Source organism: Pristiophorus japonicus, chromosome 1 (genome assembly GCF_044704955.1).
Source record: "Pristiophorus japonicus isolate sPriJap1 chromosome 1, sPriJap1.hap1, whole genome shotgun sequence".
Lineage (NCBI taxonomy): Eukaryota > Metazoa > Chordata > Chondrichthyes > Pristiophoridae > Pristiophorus > Pristiophorus japonicus.
The window spans coordinates 352593577-352616799 of NC_091977.1; the positions used below are offsets into that span (position 1 = coordinate 352593577).

General features: G+C 45.2%; 1 protein-coding gene across 1 annotated transcript in view; it reads left to right on the forward strand.

Annotated features, from left to right (window-relative positions):
- The window catches only part of dscc1 (DNA replication and sister chromatid cohesion 1), a 76134-nt gene that overhangs the window by 12264 nt on the left and 40647 nt on the right, over positions 1-23223 (forward strand). Inside the window, exons 2-5 of the mRNA XM_070874852.1 lie at positions 2361-2529; positions 10853-10987; positions 14223-14313; positions 15820-15958. Coding sequence (XP_070730953.1) covers positions 2361-2529; positions 10853-10987; positions 14223-14313; positions 15820-15958 — 534 coding nt within the window. The remainder of the gene's footprint in view (positions 1-2360; positions 2530-10852; positions 10988-14222; positions 14314-15819; positions 15959-23223) is intronic.

A 23223-nucleotide genomic window follows, 5' to 3' on the forward strand; every position in this document is an offset into this window, starting at 1 on the left:
CCCCCCAATCTCCAACTCCTTCCCCCTCCCCCCCCATCTCCTTCTCCTTCCCCCTCCCCCCCAATCTCCTTCTCCTTCCCCCTCCCCCCCAATCTCCTTCTCCTTCCCCCTCCCCCCCAACTCCCTTCTCCTTCCCCCTCCCCCCCAATCTCCTTCTCCTTCCCCCTCCCCCCCAATCTCCTTCTCCTTCCCCCTCCCCCCAATCTCCTTCTCCTTCCCCCTCCCCCCCAATCTCCTTCTCCTTCCCCCTCCCCCCCAATCTCCTTCTCCTTCCCCCTCCCCCCCAATCTCCTTCTCCTTCCCCCTCCCCCCCAATCTCCTTCTCCTTCCCCCTCCCCTCGGACCCCCCAATCTCCTTCTCCTTCCCCCTCCCCCCCAATCTCCTTCTCCTTCCCCCTCCCCCCCAATCTCCTTCTCCTTCCCCCTCCCCCCCAATCTCCTTCTCCTTCCCCCTCCCCCCCAATCTCCTTCTCCTTCCCCCTCCCCCCCAATCTCCTTCTCCTTCCCCCTCCCCCCCAATCTCCTTCTCCTTCCCCCTCCCCCCCAATCTCCTTCTCCTTCCCCCTCCCCCCCAATCTCCTTCTCCTTCCCCCTCCCCCCCAATCTCCTTCTCCTTCCCCCTCCCCCCCAATCTCCTTCTCCTTCCCCCTCCCCCCCAATCTCCTTCTCCTTCCCCCTCCCCCCCAATCTCCTTCTCCTTCCCCCTCCCCCCCAATCTCCTTCTCCTTCCCCCTCCCCCCCAATCTCCTTCTCCTTCCCCCTCCCCCCCAATCTCCTTCTCCTTCCCCCTCCCCCCCAATCTCCTTCTCCTTCCCCCTCCCCCCCAATCTCCTTCTCCTTCCCCCTCCCCCCCAATCTCCTTCTCCTTCCCCCTCCCCCCCAATCTCCTTCTCCTTCCCCCTCCCCCCCCAATCTCCTTCTCCTTCCCCCTCCCCCCCAATCTCCTTCTCCTTCCCCCTCCCCCCCAATCTCCTTCTCCTTCCCCCTCCCCCCCAATCTCCTTCTCCTTCCCCCTCCCCCCCAATCTCCTTCTCCTTCCCCCTCCCCCCCAATCTCCTTCTCCTTCCCCCTCCCCCCCCAATCTCCTTCTCCTTCCCCCTCCCCCCCAATCTCCTTCTCCTTCCCCCTCCCCCCCAATCTCCTTCTCCTTCCCCCTCCCCCCCAATCTCCTTCTCCTTCCCCCTCCCCCCCAATCTCCTTCTCCTTCCCCCTCCCCCCCAATCTCCTTCTCCTTCCCCCTCCCCCCCAATCTCCTTCTCCTTCCCCCTCCCCCCCAATCTCCTTCTCCTCCCCCCTCCCCCCTCCCCCCCAATCTCCTTCTCCTTCCCCCCCCCCTCAATCTCCTTCTCCCCCCTCCCTCCCCCTTCTCTCGCTGTCAGAAACACAGATACTGACAGACAGAGAATGAGAGAGACACAGACAGACCGAGAGATAGAGACACTGACAGAGACATACTGGGGGGGGTATCCCAGCACGCTGTTGGAGGGCTCCCGGTGCTGCAGTCGGTAAGTAGAAATTTTTTTATTTATTGATTTAAAAAAAATAATTTCTTATAAATTTTTTTTGGTTGATTTATTGATGTATTTATCATTTATTATTGATGATGGCTCTTTATTTGTAAAACTGAAGTGTTTAATGTTTGTAAACTTCCCTTCAAACCCCCCCCCCCCCACCATTCCCTACGCCTGATTTGTAACCTACGCCTGATTTTCTAAAGTGTAGACAAGGTTTTTTCGAGCGTACAAAAATCTTCACTTAACTCCGTTCTAAGTTAGTTTGGAGTAAGTTTTCACTGCCGAAACTTTGAAAACAGACGTAAGTGGCCGGACACACCCCCTTTTGAAAAAAAAATTCTGTTCCAAACTGTTCTAACTGACTAGAACTGGAGCAAACTAAATGACGAGAATTCCAATTTCTAAGATACTCCGTTCTACACCAGTTGCTCGTAAAAATCAGGAGCAAATCATGTGGAAACTTGGGGCCAGGGAGTGGTTGATGCAAATAGTATAGATGCATTTAAGGGTAGGCTAGACAAGCATATGATGGAGAAGGGAATAGAGGGATACGCTGATCGAGTTAGATGAGTAAGAGGTTCGAATGGAGCATAAATGTCGGCATTGACTGGGCCGAGTGACCTGTTTTTGTGCTGTATTTTTGGTGTAATTCTATATAACTGTTCTCTGCTATGCATCTGTATAACACAGTACATTAAGACTTCATAGACCTGTGTTGCTTTGGAGAGCTGAATGGTTTGCACAATTTTTATGTTTTGACATTTCCAAATAAAATGGGAAATGTCTGGTTTAATTCTTCATAAACAACGTTCAATCAGTCCTCAGTGTTTTGATTTTTGCTTTTAGCCTGATTATCCGAGGTGATAAGGATGAACATGCTGTGTTGTGTAGTGAGGATAAAACTTACAATCTGAAGATGGCTGATACATCAAACATGTTGCTCATCATACCTGATTGCAGAACCCCTGATCAGCTTCCATCCGACTCAAGCACAGAACATTTGATACACTGTCAGGTGAAGCTTATTGACTTCTTAAAGGGGCACTTAACTCTGTGTATGCACACGTGTGTATTGAGATACAGATGGGTTTAAAAAATATAATTCTCCAAATGTGGGTGTTGCTAGCACAGCCGTCATTTCTTCCCCCATTCCTAGTTGTCCTGTGAAGCTGGTGGTGGGACTAATTTGATGCAATGGAATGGCTTACTAGGTCACTTCAGAGGGCAGTTAAGAGCCAACCATGACTGGAGTCACACATAGATCAGATCAGGTTAGGATGGCAGCTTTTATTCCCTAAAGTGAATTAGTGAGCTGGTTGGGTTTCACATTCTTAAATGTTGCCTCCTCCTCCTCCTCCCTCTGGGCCCCCCCCACCCCACTCCCCAAAAAATGTTATAACATGTACATCATGGGATGGCCTAGCCACTTGAAGTTAGTTATAAAATAATTGCTCCAGTATTGTTAGCAAGTGGTCAGGCTCTGTAATTCTAAAAAAACTTGTTCGAGATGTGGGCGTCGCTGGCAAGGCCAGCAATTATTACCCAACGATAATTGCCCTTAGAATGTGCTGCTGAGCCACTGCATTGAACCGCTGCAGACCCTGTAGTGAAGATACTCCCACAGTGCTGTTGGGGAGGGAGTTCCGTGATTTTGACCTACTGACGATGAAGGAACAGTCAGGGTGGTGTGTAACTTGGACGGGAGCTTCCAGGTGATGGTGTTCCCATGCGCCTGCTGCCCTTGTCTTTCTAGGCAGTAGAGGTCGCAGGTTTGGGAGGTGCTGCTGAAGAACCATGGTAAGTTGCTGCATTACATCTTGCAGATGGTACATACTGCAACCACGGTGCGCTAGCGGTGGAGGGAGTGAATGTTTAAGGTGATTGATGAGGTGCCAATCAAGCGGGCTGCTTTGTCCTGGATGGGGTTGAGCTTCTTAAGAGTTGTTGGAGCTGCACTCATCCAGGCAAGTGGAGAGTATTGCATCACACTCCTGACTTGTGCCTTGTAGATGGTGGAGAGGTTTTGGGGAGTCAGGAGGTGAGACACTTGCTGCAGAATACCCAGCCTCTGACCTTGTTACCACATTATTTATGTGGCTGGTCCGTTAAATTTCTGGTCAATGGTGACCCCCAGGATGTTGATGGTGGGGGATTCAACGATGCTAATCGAAACATAGAAAATAGGTGCAGGAGTAGGCCATTCGGCCCTTTGAGCCTGCACCACCATTCAATACGATCAGGGCTGATCATTCACCTCAGTACCCTTTTCTTGCTTTCTCTCCATACCCCTTGATCCCTTTAGCCGTAAGGGCCATATCTAACTCCCTCTTGAATATATCCAATGAACTAGCATCAACAACTCTGCAGTAGGGAATTCCACAGGTTAACAACTCTCTGAGTGAAGAAATTTTTCCTCATCTCAGTCCTAAATGGCTTACCCCTTATCCTTAGACTGTGTCCCCTGGTTCTGGACTTCCCCAACATCGGGAACATTCTTCCTGCATCTAACCTGTCCAGTCCCGTCAGAATTTTATATGTTTCGATGAGATCCCCTCTCATCTTTCTAAACTCCAGTGAATACAGGCCCAGTCGATCCAGTCTCTCCTCATATGTCAGTCCTGCCATCCCGGGAATCAGTCTGGTGAACCTTCGCTGCACTCCCTCAATAGCAAGAACGTCCTTCCTCAGATTAGGAGACGAAAACTGAACACAATATTCCAGGTGAGGACTCACTAAGGCCCTGTACAATTGCAGTAAGACCTCCCTGCTCCTATACTCAAATTCCCTAGCTATGAAAGCCAACATGCCATTTGCCTTCACCGCCTGCTGTATCTGCATGCCAACTTTCAATGACTGATGTACCATGACACCAGGTCTCGTTGCACCTCCCCTTTTCCTAATCTGCCGCCATTCAGATAATATTCTGCCTTTGTGTTTTTGCCACCAAAGTGGATAACCTCACATTTATTTACATTATACTGCATCTGCCATGCATTTGCCCACTCACCTAACCTGTCAAAGTCACCCTGCAGCCTCTTGGCATCCTCCTCACAGCTCACACTGCCACCCAGCTTAGTGACATCTGCAAACTTGGAGATATTACACTCAATTCCTTCGTCTAAATCATTAATATATATTGTAAATAGCTGGGGTCCCAGCACTGAGCCCTGCGGCACCCCACTAGTCACTGCCTGCCATTCTGAAAAGGACCCGTTTATCCCGACTCTCTGCTTCCTGTCTGCCAACCAGTTCTCTATCCATGTCAATACATTATCCCCAATACCATGTGCTTTAATTTTGCACACCAATCTCCTGTGTGGGACCTTGTCAAAAGCTCTTCGAAAGTCCAAATACACCACATCCACTGGTTCTCCCTTGTCCACTCTACTAGTTACATCCTCACAAAATTCTAGAAGATTTGCCAAGCATGATTTCCCCTTCATAAATCCATGCTGACTTGGACCGATCCTGTCACTGCTTTCCAAATGTGCTGCTATTTCATCTTTAATAATTGATTCCAACATTTTCCCCACTACTGATGTCAGGCTAACCGATCTATAATTACCCGTTTTCTTGCTTCCTCCTTTCTTTAAAAAGTGGTGTCACATTAGCTACTCTCCAGTCCATAGGAACTGATCCAGAGTCGATAGACTGTTGGAAAATGATCACCAATGCATTCATTATTTCTAGGGCCACTTCCTTAGTCTACATCCCAGAGTACTTATCAGGCTCCAGGGATTTATCGACCTTCAATCCCATCAATTTCCCTAAGACGATTTCCTTCAGTTCCTCCTTCTCACTAGACCCTCGGTCCCCTAGTATATCCGGAAGGTTATTTGTGTCTTCCTTCGTGAAGACAGAACCAAAGTATTTGTTTAACTCGTCCGCCGTTTCTTGTTCCCCATTTATAAATTCACCTGAATCTGACTGCAAGGGACCGACGTTTGTCTTCACTAATCTTTTTCTCTTCACATATCTATAGAAGCTTTTAGTCAGTTTTTATGTTCCCAGCAAGCTTCCTCTCATACTCTTTTCCCCCTCCTAATGAACCCCTTTGTCCTCCTGCTGTATTATAAAATTCTCCCAGTCCTCAGGTTTGCTGCTTTTTCTGGCCAATTTATATGCCTCTTCCTTGGATTTAACACTATCCTTAATTTCCCTTGTTACCCACGGTTGAGCCACCTTCCCCGTTTTATTTTTACTCCAGACAGGGATGTACAATTGTTGAAGTTCATCCATGTGACCTTTAATTATTTGCCATTACCTATCCACCGTCAACCCTTTAAATATCACTCGCCAGTCTATTCTAGCCAATTCACGTCTCATACCATCGAAGTTACCTTTCCTTAAGTTCAGGACCCTAGATTCTGAATTAACTGTGTCACTCTCCATCTTAATAAAGAATTCTACCATATTATGGTCACTCTTCCCCAAGGGGCCTCGCACAACAAGATTGCTAATTAGTCCTTTCTCATTACACATCACCCAGTCTAGGATAGCCAGCCCTCTAGTTGGTTCCTCGACACATTGGTCTAGAAAACCATCCCTAATACACTCCAGGAAATCCTTCTCCACCGCATTGCTACCAATTTGGTTAGCCCAATCAATATGTAGATTAAAGTCGCCCATGATAACTGCTGTACCTTTATTGGACGCATCCCTAATTTCCTGTTTCATGCCATCCCCAACCTCACTGCTACTGTTTGGTGGGCTGTACACAACTCCCATTCGCGTTTTTTGCCCTTCGCAGCTCTACCCATACAGATTCCACATCATCCAAGCTAATGTCCTTCCTTACTATTGTGTTAATTTCCTCTTTAACCAGCAACGCCACCCCACCTCCTTTTCCTTTCTGTCTATCCTTCCTGAATGTTGAATACCTCTGGATGTTGAGTTCCCAGCCTTGGTCACCCTAGAGCCATGTCTCCGTGATGCCAGTTACATCATATCCGTTAACAGCTATCTGCGCAGTTAATTCGTCCACCTTATTACGAATATTTCTCGCATTGAGGCACTGAGCCTTCAGGCTTGTCTTTTTAACGCACTTTTTGCCCCTTTAGAATTTTGCTGTAATGTGGCCCTTTTTGCTTTTTGGCTTGGGTTTCCCTGCCCTCCATTTTTACTTTTCTTCTTTCTATCTTTTGCTTCTGCCCCCATTCTACTTCCCTCTGTCTCCCTGAATTGGTTCCCATCCCCCTGCCCTATTAGTTTAACTCCTCCCCAACAGCACTAGCAAACACTCCCCCTAGGACATTGGCTTCGGTCCTGCCCAGGTGCAGACCATCCGGTTTGTACTGGTCCCACCTCCCCCAGAACCGGTTCCAATTCCCCAGGAATTTGAATCCCTCCCTTCTGCACCACTCCCCAAGCCACGTATTCATCTGAGCTATCCTGCGATTCCTACTCTGATTAGCACGTGGCACTGGTAGCAATCCTGAGATTACTATTTTTGAGGTCCTACTTTTTAATTTAGCTCCTAGTTCCCTAAATTCATCTTGTAGGACCTCATCCCATTTTTACCGATATGCACCATGACAACTGGCTGTTTACCCTCCCCCTTCAAAAGGTCTTGCAGCCGCTCCGAGACATCCTTGACCCTTGCACCAGAGAGGCAACATACCATCCTGGAGTCTCGATTGCGGCCGCAGAAACGTCTATCTATTCCCCTTACAATAGAATCCCCTACCACTATAGCTCTTCCATTCTTTTTCCTGCCCTCCTGTGCAGCAGAGCCACCCGCGGTGCCATGAACTTGGCTGCTGCTGCTCTTCTCTGATGAGTCATCCCCCTCAACAGTACCCAAAGCGGTGTATCTGTTTTGCAGGGGGATGACCGCAGGGGACCCCTTTACTACCTTCCTTCCACTGCTCTTCCTGTTGGTCCCCCATCCCCTATCTGGCTGTGTAACCTTTACCTGCGGTAAGACCAACGTGCTAAACGTGCTATTCACGATATCTTCGGCATCGCGCATGCTCCAAAGTGAATCCACCTGCAGCTGCAGTGCCGCAATGCGGTCTGTCAGGTGCTGCAGCCGGATACACTTCCCGCACATGTAGTCGTCAGGGACACTAGAAGCGTCCCTGACTTCCCACATAGCAAAGAAGAGCTTGGCACGTGTCTGAGCTCTCCTGCCATGACTTAACCCTTAGATTAACTTAATTTGGCAACAACAATGCTAAAGGTTACCTACTGATAAAGAAAAAGAAAAACTACTCACCAATCACTTGCCCCCTTGGCTGTGACGTCACCCTTTGATTTCTTTCTACTTTTTTGCCTTCTCTCCCTGCACCAGCACCGGCTGGCCTCTCCGACGCTGCCACTCTGCTTCCACCAACTCCCGCTGCTCTCTGACAACGTTGGGCCTTTTATAGGCCCCCGACGCTGCCGCTCCACCTCTGCAAACTCCCTTGTTGTTGAATGTCAAGGGGCGGTGGTTAGACTCTCGCTTGTTGGAAATGGTCATTGCCTGGCACTTGTGTGGTGGTATGACTGTTACTTGCCACTTATCAGCCCAAGCTTAAATGTTGTTCAGGTCTTTCTGCATGCGGGCATGGACTGCTTCATTATCTGAGGAGTTGCGAATGGAACTGAACACTGCAATCATCAGCGAACATCCTCACTTCTGACCCTATGATGGAGGGATGGTCATTGATGAAGCAGCTGAAGATGGTTGGGCCGAGGGCACTTTCCTGAGGAACTCCTGCAGCGTTGTCCTGGGGCTGAGATGATTGACCTTCAACAACCACAACCATCTTCCTTTTGTACTAGGTATGACTCGAGCCAGTGGAGAGTTTTCCCCCTAATCCCATTGACTTCAATTTTACTTGGGCTCCTTGATGCCACACTGGGTCAAATGCTGCATTGATGTCAAGGGCAGTTACTCTTAACTCACCTCTGGAATTCAGTTCTTTTGCCCAAGTTTGAGCCCAAGAGCCACATGGTCCTGGCAGAAACCAAACTGAGCCTTGGTGAGCAGGTTATTGATGAGTAAGTGCCGCTTGATAACACTGTCACCAATACCTTCCATCACTTTGCTCATGATTGAGAGTAGACTGATGGGGTGGTAATTGGTTCTTTGCTTTATTCTCTATCCCAATAAAGGCCAACATTCCATTTGCCTTCCTGATTACTGGCTGCACCTGCATGCTAACTTTCATACACAAGAACCCCCAGATCCCTCTATACTACAGCATTTTGTAATCGCTTCCCATTTAAATAATAATTAGCGCTTTTATTTTTCCTACCAAAGTGGATAACCTCACATTCATATTATAGTCCATCTGCCAAATTTTTGCCCACTCACTGAGCCTATCTATAATGTAGATTCCTTGCTTCATCCTCACAACTTGTTTTCCCACCTATCTTTGTATCGTCAGCAAATTTGGCTACATTACACTCAGTCCCTTCATCCAAATCATTAATATAAATTGTAAATAGTTGAGGCCCCAGCACTGATCCCTGTGGCACCCCACGAGTTACAGTTTGCCAACCGGAAAATGACCCATTTATCCCGTGACTCTGTTTTCTATTAGTTAGCCAATCCTCTATCCGTGCTAATATATTACCCCTAACCGCATGCGCTCTTATCTTGTGCAGTAACCTTTTGTGTGGCACCTTATCGAATGCTTTCTGGAAATCCAAATATTCTACACCAACTGGTTCTCCTTTATCCACTCTGCTCGTTACATCCTCAAAGAACTCCAGCATATTTGTCAAACATGATTTCCCTTTCATAAAACCATGCTGACTGCTTGATTGCATTATGATTTTCTAAACACCCTGCTACTACTTCCTTAATGGACTGCAGCATTTTCCCAATGACCGATGTTAGGCTGGTCTATAATTTCCTGCTTTCTGTCTCCCTCCTTTCTTAAATCGAGGTGTTACATTTGTGGTTTTCCAGACTGCTGGGACCTCTCCAGATTACAACCAAAGCATCCACTATCTCTGCAGCCACTTCTTTTAAGACCCTAGGATGCATGCCATCAGGTCCAGGGGACTTGACCACCTTTAGTCCCAGTAGTTTGCCTCGTACTTTATTTCTAGTGATAATTGTTTTATGTTCGTTTCCCCCCCCCACCCCCAGCAATAGCTCCTTGATTATCAATTATCACACATCCTGACTTGGAAATATATCGCCGTTCTTTCATCATTGCTGGGTCAAAATCCTGGAACTCTCTCACAGCACTTTGGGAGTATCTTCACCATACGGACTGTAGCGGATCAAGAAGGCGGCTCACCACCTCCTTCTCAAGGGCAACTTGGGATGGGCAATAAATGCTGGCCTTGCAAGCAACGCCTACATCCCGTAAATTAATTTATTTTTGAAAGTGTTTAAGCCATAAAACAAATAATGGAATACTGGGCAAGAGGTATCGAATATAAGTCCAGATGTATGGTAAATCTATAAAACCTTACTAAGACCACAGTTGGAGTACTGAGTGCAGAGCACAAAACTGCACAATCAGAAGGATGTTGGCAATCATAAAGTGACACTGTAGATTCAGTAGAATGTCGCTTGGTATGTGGAAATGTCAATCCAAAGGAAGACTTAAAAATTGGGGCTATTTCATTTGAACAGAGAAGATTACAGAGTTATTTGATAGAGATATTTAAAATTATGAAGGGGCAGGACAGAGTAAATGGAAACAAGCAAAATACTACAGATGCTGGAAATCTGAATTTAAAAATAATAAATGTGGGAAATATTCATCAGGTCAGGCAGCATCTGTGGAGAGAGAAACAGAGTTAATGTTTCAGGTTGATGACCTTCTGTCAGAACTGGAAGATGTTAGATATAAACAGCTTTTAAGCAAGTTCAGGGGCAGGAAAAGAACAAAAGAGAGTGATTTGTGATTGGATGGAAGGTAGGAGTGATTAAATAACACAAGTAATGATTGTACAAGACTTAAATGAGACAAATAAGGTTCAGAGGAGGTGTAAATTGTTGCAGCAGAATAGTGAGGGTGCAGGGAAGCATGGAAAATCTGACCGAGGTGAAGGTTCCGTGGCCCAGGAATATGGTGGAACAAAGGCAGGCAGACACCAGGGACCACACTGCCGGCTTGATAAAATATTTGGCTGTGGAGGCATTTTGAGCAAGTAAATGGGTAACAAAAAGTGCAATTGTGTTTTTAAAAAGTAAAATAAAAAGTGTCAGTGGATTCCTTGTTATTGGTTTGAATACAAAAAAGTTGCAGAAATGGTACAAATTGATCTCAAACCAAACTGAGCTTACATACCCTCATAATTCAACCCCAACCAGCCATTGCTTTGTAAAGTATTTCCAAGTGCTACAATATTGTTTACTTTAATTAAATATGTTTTGATTTGTACAGATTTACGGTTTTGCTAAAAGCTACTGGGAGCTGAAAAGATCTCGACCCAAATTGAGGAAGTTAAAGAAACTTCTGATGGAAAACCAATATGAGGGACCTTTTATCGAGAAAGAAAGAAGTTCAGATTATCCAAAGGTATTGTCCATGTATGGGGCCCAAGTTTCCACAAGAAAAAAAACGGGCACCCCTCCGAGCTGGGCGCCCGTTTTTCGCGCCTAAAACGGCGCCTAAAAAAATCCTCGGTATTCTGCACCTACTTACAGGTCCTGTGGCACTCGGCGCAGCCAGCACGAGCTGTGGGGGGGGGGGGGCGGAGCCAGGGCCCGGCGCTGAAAACAGTGCCGGGACCTCTGCACATGCGCGCTACAGTCGGCACGCAAGTGCAGTAGTTCCAGGCGCCGAACTGTGTGGGAGGGGCCCGAAGCACGCAGCCCCTAGCCCTGGCCCAATGGCCTCACTGGGGCTGCGTGAATGAGGCTCCTCCCACGGCCAGCTCCTGCTCCCCGCCCGACCAGACCCGACACCCCCCCCCCCCCCGGACCCGACACCCGCGCTCCTGTTCCCCGACCCGACGCCTCTCTCTCTCTCTCTCTCTCTCTCTCTCTCTCTCTCTCTCTCTCTCTCTCTCTCTCTCTCTCTCTCTCTCTCTCTCTCTCCCTCTCCCTCCCTCTCAGCGGCACGAACGGCTGCAGAATTCTCCCTGGCTGAAGCACTTTCACACAGGTAGGAAGATGGTTTATTTAATCTTTTCTTGGCTTATAAATGTTTATTCAGGTTGGATTTATTTGTAGAAGTATAAATAAGGATTTATTGTAGAATTTAATGACTTCCCTTCCCCCCCACTCCCCCCCCCCCCCCACCTCGTTCTGGACGCCTAATTTGTAACCTGCGCCTGATTTTTTAATGTGTAGAACAGGTTTTTTCAGTTCTACAAAAATCTTCAATGGCTCCATTCTACTTTAGTTTGGAGTACATTTTCACTGTGGAAACTTTCAAATCAGGCGTCAGTGGCCGGACACGCCCCCTTTTGAAGAAAAAATTCTGTTCTAAACTAGAACTGTTCTACCTGACGAGAACTGCAGAAAAAAAAATGTGGAGAATTGCGATTTCTAAAATAGTCCGTTCTCCACCAGTTGCTCCTAAAAATCAGGCGCGAATCATGTGGAAACTATGGCCCATGGTTTCTACTTTTTGGACTAATGCATTTAACAATATATTAGGGGCTGGATTTTCGGTCTTCTGCCACCCCTGTTAGCGCCAGCAATGGGGCAGCAATGGCGGCAGTAAGCACTTCCGCGTGGGCAGCCAGCTTCAAACGCCGCACAGGGACATTCGGTGCCGGTTTCAACAGGGCCCTGAAGAAGCGAGCCGGTGTGCACCGTTCCTGGTTGTGATACCGGCTCCATTTTTGGCTGTGGTCCGTGGAGCACCCTGCTGGGACCGCCTCTGAAAGCTGGCGGTCCAAGCTGTGGCGGCCGCAATGAGGTAAGTAATGTCGACCTCAGGTAAGTGTGATTTGGTATTTTATTTTATTTGCGATTTATTATGTGGCGGCGTGAGTTATTTATTGGGAATGCTTTTAGTGGTCTTTTTTCAGTTTCTCCCCCCCACCCCCAGGCTTGTCTTAGAGCGATGCTGAGGCCAATTTTAGCGGCCTTCATGCTGCCCTGTTTGAGATCAGCTAACTCGACACAGATCATTGGTTAAACCTGGAACCCTCCAGGACTGTATGACCCAGCTACTCACGGACAAACCTGCTGAACCATCGAGGGTGACTTGTTGATCTTCAGTCATGTGTGCAAAAGCTCCATAACTTGAACTTCCTCACAAGCCAAAGATTATCTGCAACATGGAAAATAATAATCACAATTTTCGTGCTTACAATAAAGTTAACATTATAATCGAGGGTCTTTGTGAGATATAATCTTATTGGAAGTCATTGTCTTTGGTCCCTGCCACAAACTGCATTCCCTGGCCACCAACTCCATCTCTGACTGAGGCTAAACCAGACTGTTCGCAGCCTCGGTGTATATTTGACCCTGAAATTAGCTGTCGGCCACATTATCCGCGGCATAACTAAAACCGCCTATTTCAACCTCCATAACATTGCCTGTCTCCGCCACTGCCTCAGCTCATCTGCTGCTGAAACTCATCCACGCCTTTTGTTACCTCTAGACTCGACTACTCCAATGCACTCCTGGCCGGCCTCCCACATTCTACCCTACGTGAACTTGAGGTCATCCAAAACTCGGCAGCCCATGTCCTAACTCGCACCCATCACACCTGTGCTCGCTGACCTACATTGGCTACCAATTAAGCAATGCCTCAAATTCAAAATTCTCATCGTTTACAAATCCCTCCATGGCCTCGCCCCTTCCTATCTCTGTAATCTCCTTCAGCCTCACAAACCCCCGAGATATCTGTGCTCCTCTTGAGCATCCCTGATTATAACTGTTCAACCATCGGTGGACATGCCTTCAGCTGCCTAGGCCCCAAGCTCTGGAACTCCCTCCCTAAACCCCTCTACCTCTCTTTTCTCCTTTAAGACGCTCCTTAAAACCTATCTCTTGGACCAAGCTTTTGGTCACCTGCCGTAATTTCTTCTTGCGTGGCTCGATGTCAAATGTATCTGTTTTGTCTTATACCACTGCTGTGAAGCGCCTTGGGACGTTTTACTACGTTAAAGGCGCTATATAAATGCAAGTTGTTGGAAGATATCAATCCTCATTCCAAGCCCCTCTTTCTTCAATGGGCTGTAAATTGCGGCCTCTCCGGATGTGTACGATGCGCGCACGTGCCTGAAGAGCTCCCATACTAACGGAGCTCCCATTATTATCAATGCGAAAATACTTCATTTCGATTGGTGGTCCGGCCCATGCGAAACCTAGGATGTGCTTACATTCTTGGGATGCGTGGGCCTCTGCGCAGGGCTGCGCATCTGGGCCTCGGAGCAGAATTGTTTGTTCCTATGGGACCACCAGGTATTTTCGTAATTATTTTTGCGATCGGAGGCATCCGCCCGCGGGAAGCCTCCAACCGCAATTTCTGGGCCAGTGTATCTGGGTCCAACACCACCATTGGTTTGATGGGTGTGCAAATGATCAGCTCCCAAACTTTGTTAGTGAACCTTTAGGTGGCAAAAGGATGGAGAGTGAAAGTGATCTATAGGATGATTCTTTCTTTGATTTTTGAGCGGCACTCTGCCTCTCCAACTCCTGAGATAATTAAAACTGCATCCTACCAACCTATGAAGCCATGCATTGTTAATCTGCCATGCCTCCCCTCAATATTTTTCTTAGCCATAATTTAGTAAATTTAAAATCTGTTGTGTTTGTTTTTGATTGGCATTGCTCTGTTCTTTGCGTTGCAGTATACAAAGGAGGATTTAATGGAAAGTATTCAAGCCAGTGAAGGGGAAATAATGCAGCAGTTACAGCTGATATATGCATGCAACATTGAAGGTAAATTGGAAGAGTGGAGCTTGACACAAGGAGGTGAATTTCCACGGTGGCTTCTCCCACTCGTCCGCTGTAACTTCCACATAGAGCTGCAAAAAATGGTGTGAATGCCATTTACGCTGTTTTTCCTGCATCTATGCGTTCCTGTGTTAAAGTTCTGGTGGATGAGTGGGAGAAACCCCTGCAGAAATTCAACCTCAGTGTCTCCAAATCGCCACTTCAAAAATAAGATGCCAAGCCCTTTGCCAGCCTAGTAGGTGAACACAGTATAGTGCTAGACTGCAGAAAAGTCCCAGGTTCCCATCATCGTAGCTTCCATTGTCCAGCCAATTCATTTCAATCCACGTGACATTAAGCAGTAGCTGAGTGTGCTGGACATAGCAAAGGCTATGAGCCTTGACAACGCCTGAGCTATGCTGCTGAAGACCTGTGTATCAAGAGCAGCACTGATGATTCCGTTGATAATTGCATTGCATGGTGTTTTACTGAGACATCGAGACTGCAAAGGTCCCAGATTCAATCCGTTGTCTAGGTTAGATAATCTGAGGTGGGCCAACAGTGGGGGTGCTCGGGGAGAAGTTGGCCAAGGACGCCTCTTCTGCTTGCTATTCAGGGGTTCCTGCTGGAAAGTGCGTCTGTGTGGATGTTGGATGAGAAGAGGAATGTAATTGGCAGTTGTTGACCCCACTCCCCACAGTAGAATAATCAGCCAATGTTCACTAGGCTTCTGGATGAAGAATACCCACTTGGGTGAGTGGCTGGGAAGCTGCTCTTGTTTTTGGAACTGTACCCAAGTATGAATTGCTAACTTTTAGACAGGACTGATTAGGGGATCAAACTGGGAAACAAAAAACTCAGCATAATGCTTCTCCGAGATCAGATGATGTTGATAAACTGAGCTTTGTAATCATGGTTTGAGGTCATCTGATTCTCCCTGTCGTACTATATATTCAGTGATGAGTGTTGAAGCCTTTAATCCTGTCATACAGAAACATTAACCCTCAGTTGTTTGGCCACAATGTGTGATATTCAACTGCCAATAATTCTATACAGGGAATAATTATGTTCAATGCATGAACTAATCGTAGTATGAGCCTTCTGTCAATCAAGTGATTACATTGCCAAAGGTTGTTATAATGTCATGGACCTGCTATCTGCTTGTTGGCCATATAGATCAGAATACTGAGATTACCTTTATTAACTGCTTGAACTTTGCTGTTTTTGTTTGAAATCTGAGTCTCTGGCTTATGTGATTCTGTATAGAGATGTTCATCAATGTTGTAACATTAGTGAATTAAGTTTTGCCTGGAAAAAGTTGAACACCCACTGATGCACCTCATTTTGTTGAAAACCAACAGCTTGCACCGATCGGAATGGTGTTTGTTACGACTAGCAAGCCAAAATATTAATCATAAGTTTGTAACTGAAATAGCAAGCTGTACACTTTTGCCTTCACTGAGGAATCATATCTGGTTTTATACTTCCCCTTTCCTTCCTTCCCCAAATTAGGGTACTGGAGAGTTCTGGAATGTGATTATGAAATGAAGCTCCTGAGCCACGTGACCCAATTGATCGATTCGGAGTCTTGGTCTTTCAGTAAGATTCCTCTAAATATTTGTCTACAAGAACTGGAACCTCTTGAATCAAGGTAAGTGACACTTGCTGTGCAAATAAACCATTGGTGATGATGGCTGAAACCAATTTTACTGTTTGTGAAAGATGATTTGTTTTTGGTTCTGGCACGTCCATGAAATTTGGCACAGAATTTCAAGGCTGTGCTTCAGTTCATATTGTGAAAAATGCCTTGTCCTGCATCTGTTGGTCCTTGGTTTGAATTGGGCAATGTGGAACTTGTCGATGTCTGATTGTTGATAAGTGCATTTGTATTTTGTATGTATTTGATGATGGGGTGTCTTGAGAGTTTAAAAACAGATAATCCTCATTTCTTCTTGCATGTCATAGTTCAAAGGATACTGTTTAAACTCTTCCAATGCTAGTAACTCATATTTCTATTTTAATTGATCAGTAAAGTCTCCTCTGGTATTGGAAGAGTTAACAGTTAAATGTACAAACAACAGCAAAGCATATTCCTGGCACACTCAATGGTATCCTCTTCATTGCATTGTGGAAATGGCGATCGCATCACTGTTGATCGCAATGATCATTGCTGACTTGTCATTAATTTTCCTTTTCAGAATTTGTGACTTTCTACCAGCCCAAAGTTAAATAGTTGTGATTGTTTTGCTCCGATTGTTTAAAAGAACTGCACGTACAACACTGATTAATAAAAGTCCCCAAAATGTTAATAATTTTAAGAGAATAATCATTAAATTGCAACTAAATGCAGGGTAACAAATGATATTACTTAGCTATAATGGTTGCATTAAGAATAAGAGACCAGATTCCCATTCTATATGCACGAGAAACCCAGATAAATTCTCCCTTTTCCCTGTCCCTTCCCCCCCACTACCACCATGCCATCTTCACCCTAACCCTGACAGTATGTTTAATATCAGGAACACTCTACATGGCATTGCTAGGAACATAGAAATATAGGGCTCAAAATTTGCCACTGCACGCTCATCGGAGGTGTGCCGACTTCCCAGGATAAAAACGGCGCCAAAAAGTTGTTCCCGCATTCTGGCGGCTCTGGCCTCTCCCATGGCTTGGCGCAGCGTGGCAATTCAATTAGGGGGCAGAGCTTGGGCCCTGCGCTCAAGAGTGGCAACAGCTCAACGCATGCGCACTGGAGATTTCGCGAATGTGCAATAGCTCCTCTGTAGCATGGGACCTGATGCCCTGCCCCTATCCCAGGCCTAATGGTGTCACGACGCCGCCGGGCTGTTGCACTCCATAGAGAGTCCTGCACCTATCCCCGGCCGAGTAGCCTCCCGCACTGGCTGGGCCGAGGTAAGATTTGAGTTTTATTTTTTATTGATGGTTGTGCTTTGTTTAATGAGGAGAGTTTTGATATGGTTGGAGGGGGGCGGTTGATGACTGTTCTTCTTTGGATATTTTGAAAAAAATATGTAAATATGTTTTGTCTCTACTTTTCCTTTTGTAGTTTTAGCTTCCATGAATGCTTCTGTTGTATAGTAAATTAACTTTGCGAAGTTTGTCATATGTTCTGTATAGCTGTTTGATCCTATTCACATTCTTTAGTCAAGTCATTAAGTACCTACCTACGCTGATTTCTTAACTCTCCGCAAGGGTTTACTGTGGCCACTTACACTGGCCTAAGTTAGTTTGGAGCAACTATTAGCTGTGCAAAGTGGCTTAAATTGCCAAAATGGGCATAGGTGCCCCCTTTTGGGAAAAAAAACTAAACTTAAAAAAAAAAAAATCCTAACTAATTCACTTACACTGGCGCAAATTAAATGTGCAGAATGAGGATTTTTAAGATACTCCAGAAAAATCAAGTTGCACCAAAAAAACGGAGCAACTCCTGGGCAAATTTGGGCCCTATGTCGTAAATCTGTGGAATTCTCCGTCCCAGAGAGCTGTGGAGAGCTGGGTCATTGAATATATTTAAGGTGGAGATAGACATTTTTGAACGATAAAGGAGTGAAGGGTTATGGGGAGCGAGCAGGGAATGGAGCTCAGCGCAAGATCAGATTAGCCATGATCTTATTAAATGGCGGAGCAGGCTCGAGGAGCCAAATGACCTGCTCCTGATCCTATTTCTTATGTTCGTATGTAGACAAGCAGTCTGACAATTTAGAGACAGTGGAGGGATCGAGAGAGGTTAAATTATGAAGATAAGTTGCATAGACCCAGCTTGCATTCCCTTAAGTAAAGAAGATTAAGGGGTGATCTAATTGAGGGGCTTATGATGATTAAAGGATAATAGAGGGTAGATAGAGAGAAACTATTTCCTCTGGTGGGGGAGTCCAGAAAAGGTGGTATAACCTTAAAATTAGAGCGAGACAGTTCAACGGTGATGTGAGGAAGCACTCCTTCACACAAAGGGTAGTGGAAATCTGAAACTCTTCCCACCCCATTTCCCTCCAAAAAGCTCGAGGCTAGGTCAATTGAAAATTTCAAAACTGAGATTGATAGTGTTTTGTTAGACAAGGGTATTAAAGGCTACAGAATCAAGGCAGGTAGGTGGAATTAAGATGCAGATCAACCGTAATCTATTTGAATGACAGAACAGGCTCGAGGGGCTAAATAGTTACTCTGAGAGAAGGAATTCCTCCTCATCTCCGTTCTAAATGGGCGACCCCTTATTCTTAAACTATGTACCTAGTTCTAGATTCCCCACAAATGGAAACATCTCTGCATCTCCCTTGTCGAGTCCCCTCAGAATCTTTTATGTTTCAATAAGATCACCTCTCATTCTTCTAAACTTCTTCAATGAGTATAGGCTCAACCTTTCTTCATAAGTCAACCCCTTCATCTCAGGAATCAACCTAGTGAACCTCCCCTGAACAGCCTCCAATGCAAGTATATCCTCCCTTTAAATAAGGAGACCAAAACTGTATGTAGTACTCCAGGTGTGGCCTCACCAATACCCCGTACAGTTGTAGAGGGCTTCTCTGCTTTTATACTCTATCCCCCTTGCAAAATTCCATTTGCCTTCCCAATTACTTGCTGTACCTGCATACTAACTTTTTGTGTTTCACGCACACAGTCCCTATGTACTGCAGCATTTTGTAGTTTCTCCATTTAAATAATTAGATTTTTTATTTTTCCTGCCAAAGTGGATAACCTCACACTTTCTCACATTATACTCCATCTGCCAAATGTTTGCCCGCTCACTTAGCCTGTCTGTATCCCTTTACAGATTCTTTGTGTCCTCCTCGCAACTTGCTTTCCCACCCATCTTTGTATCATCAGCAAACTTGGCTACATTACACTTGGTCCCTTCCTCTAAGTCATTAATATAGATTTGTAAATAGTTGAGGCCCCAGCACCAATCCCTGTGGCATCCCAGTAGTTACTGTTTGCCAACTGGAAAATTACCCATTTATCCCAACTGTTTTCTGTTAAAAGTTAGCCAATGCTAATATATTACCCCCAATATTCAGTATTGGATGAGCAGAGATTTCCTCCAAACTAAATATTGGGAAGACAGAAGCTTTTGACTTCGGTCCTCGCCACAAACTCTGTTCCCTAGCCATCGACTACACCCTTCTCCTTGGCAACTCTCTGAGGCTGAACCAGACTGTTCGCAACCTTGATGTCTTATTTGACCCCGAGGTGAGATTCCGACTCCATCCCTTCCATCTCCATAATATCGCCAGACTCTGCCCTTGTCCCAGCTCATCTGCCGCTGAAACCCTTATCCATGCCTTAGACTTAACTATTCCAAAGCACGACATTAAAGGTGCTATATAAATGCAAGTTGTTGTTGTATCATTCTGGTGAATCTGCACTGCACCCCCTCCAAGACCAATATCTCCTTCCTGAGGTACGGTACCCAGAACTGAACTCAGTATTCCTGATGTTGGGGTCTAACTATAGAGCTTTATATAACAAACATAACTTCTAAAACTTTGTATTCGAGCCCCCTAGAGATAAAGGCCAACATTCCATTAGCCTTGGTATGTGGTGGTGGAGGGGGTGAATGTTTAACTAGTGGATGAAGTACTAATCAAATGGTCTGCTCTGTCCTGGGTGATGTTGAGTTTCTTCAGTGTTGTTGCAGCTGCACTCATCCAGGCAAGTGGAGAGTTTCCTACGCAATCCTGACTAGGCAATTTGCAATCTTCCTCCATTTAAATAATAACTTGCTCTTCAATTTTTTTCTGCCAAAGTGAATAACCTCACACTTTCCAACATTATACTCCATCTGCCAAATTTTTACCCACTCACTTAGCCTGTCTATGTCCTTTTGCAGATTTTTTGTGTCCTCCTCACACATTGCTTTTCCTCCCATCTTTATATCGTCAGCAAACTTGGCTACATTACACTCAGTCCCTTCTTCCAAGTCGTTAATATAGATTGAAAACAGTCCCTTTTTCCAATAAAAGTTATAATGGTCTCTAGATATAGATTACTGTTTTGAAAACCGATAAAAACAATTAAAATAATTAGGAAAATAAAGATTAATTTGTTTGTTTCAAGGGTATTTTAAAATAAAAATAATGAGCGGAACAGTAATATCGGTAGGTAAGCAATGGCAAATATTTAAAGAAATAATCCAAAATTCTCAATAAATATACCTTCCGTTGAGAAATAAAAATTATTTAGGAAAAGTAATCCATCTGTGGCTAACGAAAGAAGTTAAGGATAGTATTAGATTAAAATAAGAGGCTTATAATGTTGCAAAGAATAGTTGCCTAAGGAATGGGAGAGCTTTAAAAACAAACGAAGGATGACCAAAAAATTAATAAGGGAGAAAATAGAATGAGAGTAAAACATATAAAAACAGATTGTAAGAGCTTCTACAAGTATATAAAAGAGAGTAGCAGAAGTAAGCGTTGGTCCCTTAGAGGCTGAGGCAGGAGAAATTGTAATGAGGAATAGTGAGATTTTAAACAAATATTTTATTTCTGTCTTCACAGTAGAAGACAGAAAAAGCATACCAAAAATAGTTGGGAACCAAGGGGCTAATAAGAATGAGGAACTTAAAAAGTACTTGAAAAACTAATGGGACTAAAATCTGACAAATCCCCTGGACCTAATGGCCGACATCCTATGGTTCTAAAAGAGGTGGCTGTAGAGATAGTGGATGCATTGGTTGTCATCTTTCAAAATTTCCGAGGTCCCAACGGATTAGAAAGTGGCAAATGTAACCCCGCTATTCAGGAAAAGAGAGAGAAAACGGGGAACTACAGGTCAGTTAGCTTGACATCAGTTGTTGTGAAAAGGCTGGAATCTATTATTAAGGAATTTGTAACAATGCACTTAGAAAATCAGGATATGATTAGGCAGAGTCAACCTGGTTTTATGAAAGGGAAATTGTGTTTAACAAATGTATTAATTTTTCGAGGACGTAACTAGCAGGGTAGATAGAGGCGAACTCATGGATGTAGTATACTTGGATTTCCAAAAGGCATTCGATAAGTTGCCACATAAAAGGTTGCTACGCAAGACAAGGACTCATGCGGCTGGGGATAGTATATTAGCATGGATTGAGGATTGGTTAACGGACAGAAAACAGAGAGTAGGGATAAACGTGTAATTTTCCGGTTGGCAGGCTGTAACTAATGGGGTGTCGCAAGGATCGGTGCTTGGGCCTCAGCTATTTACAATCTATATTAATTACTTTGATGAAAAGACCTGGTGTAATGTATTCAAAGTAAGCTGTAAGGAGGACACAGCCTGCAAGGGGATATAGACAGGTTAAATGAGGTGGGCAATAAGGAGGCAGATGGAGTATAGTGTGAGGAAATTTGAAGTTATTCACTTTGGTAGGAAGAATAGAAAAACAGAATATTTTTTAAATAGTGAGAAACTATTAAATGTTGGTGTTCAGAGGTACAGATGTCCTTGTACACAAAACACAGAGCATGCAGGTACAGCAAGCAATTAAGAAGTCAAATGACATGTTGGCCTTTATTGCAAGGGAGTGGAGTACAAGTGTAAGGAAGTCTTGCTACAATTGTACAGGGCTTTGGTGAGACCATACCTGCAGTACTGTGCATAGTTTTGGTCTCCTTATCTAAGGAAAGATACACTTGCCATAGAGGGAGTGTGACAAAGGTTCTCTTGATAGGACACCCCTCTCATCCAAGGGACCAATGAGGAGAGATTGAGCTCTGGAGTTTAGAAGAATGAGAGGTAATTTCATTAAACATATAAGATTCTGAGGGGGATTGACAGGGTAGATGCTGAGAGGTTGTTTTTCCTGACTGGAGAGTCTAGAACAAGGGGCAAAATCCCAGGTTAAGGGGTCGGACTGAGATGAGATGGAATTTCTTCACTCAGGGTTGTGAATCGTTGGAATTCTCTACCCCAAAGGGCTGTGGATGCTGAATCATTGAGTAGATTCACGGATGAGATCGATAGATTTTTGGATATGGAGATCGGGTGGGGAAAGTGGAGTTGAGGTCGAAGAACAGCCATGATCTTATTGAATGGCGGAGCAGGCTCGAGAGACCAAATGACCGACTCCTAATTCTTATGTTCTTATGAGATGGTTAAGCCAGCGTCTAGTTGGGCCATACAGTCCACAAACATGCTTGGTTCAATAGCTAATCTGTGCTAAGTTGGCTGATTTCAGCCGAGGGTTACAACAAGTGGTCTTGGAGCCAGATAGGAGGGCAAAATTGACCAGCAGTCAATCCACTCCTGATTGTTGTGCAGTGAACCCTGCAGGAACTGTGGGATCAATTTTATCTTAACTCGCCTGGTGGGGAAACTGATGGGGTTGGGTGCAAAGCTTGTTTTACACCTTGCCCAATTTTACTCTCCATTGGGTAATTCTAGCATTTTACCCGATCCCATCAGTTTCCCACCAGGCGAGTTAGGCTAAATTTATCCCGTGTTTCTGTGAGCATTGGGCGACGACAGGATCAGGCTTGTTGTGTTGCCCCTGGATAGAATAGCCTGCTGAATCAACTCTCGTGTAGGCTCACAGATGAAGGAGGTGGTTTAGGTGAGGTACCTGGAGGAGTGAAGATGTTTCGGGGGGGGGGGGGGGGAGGGGGGAGGGGTGGTATGGCAGGAAACGGGACTAAAGAAATTAGTGGAAAAGAGGAGGAAGATAAAATTAAATCCAATCCTTTTTTTAACTGAATTCCGAAGATAAAATCTGGGCATTCCAAGATGAAGCTTCTTTAGCATAGTACTTGCTTCTACCTGTTCCATTCCATTAATCTTTTAAATTATTTTTTGTACCTGTCCACTAGCTTTAAAGACCCGTAAATCTCTCTGCTCCTCCACAGTTCCGAGCTTCTCACCATTTAGAAACTACTCTGATCTATCTTTCCTGGGTCCAAAGTGGATGACCTCACATTTTCTTCT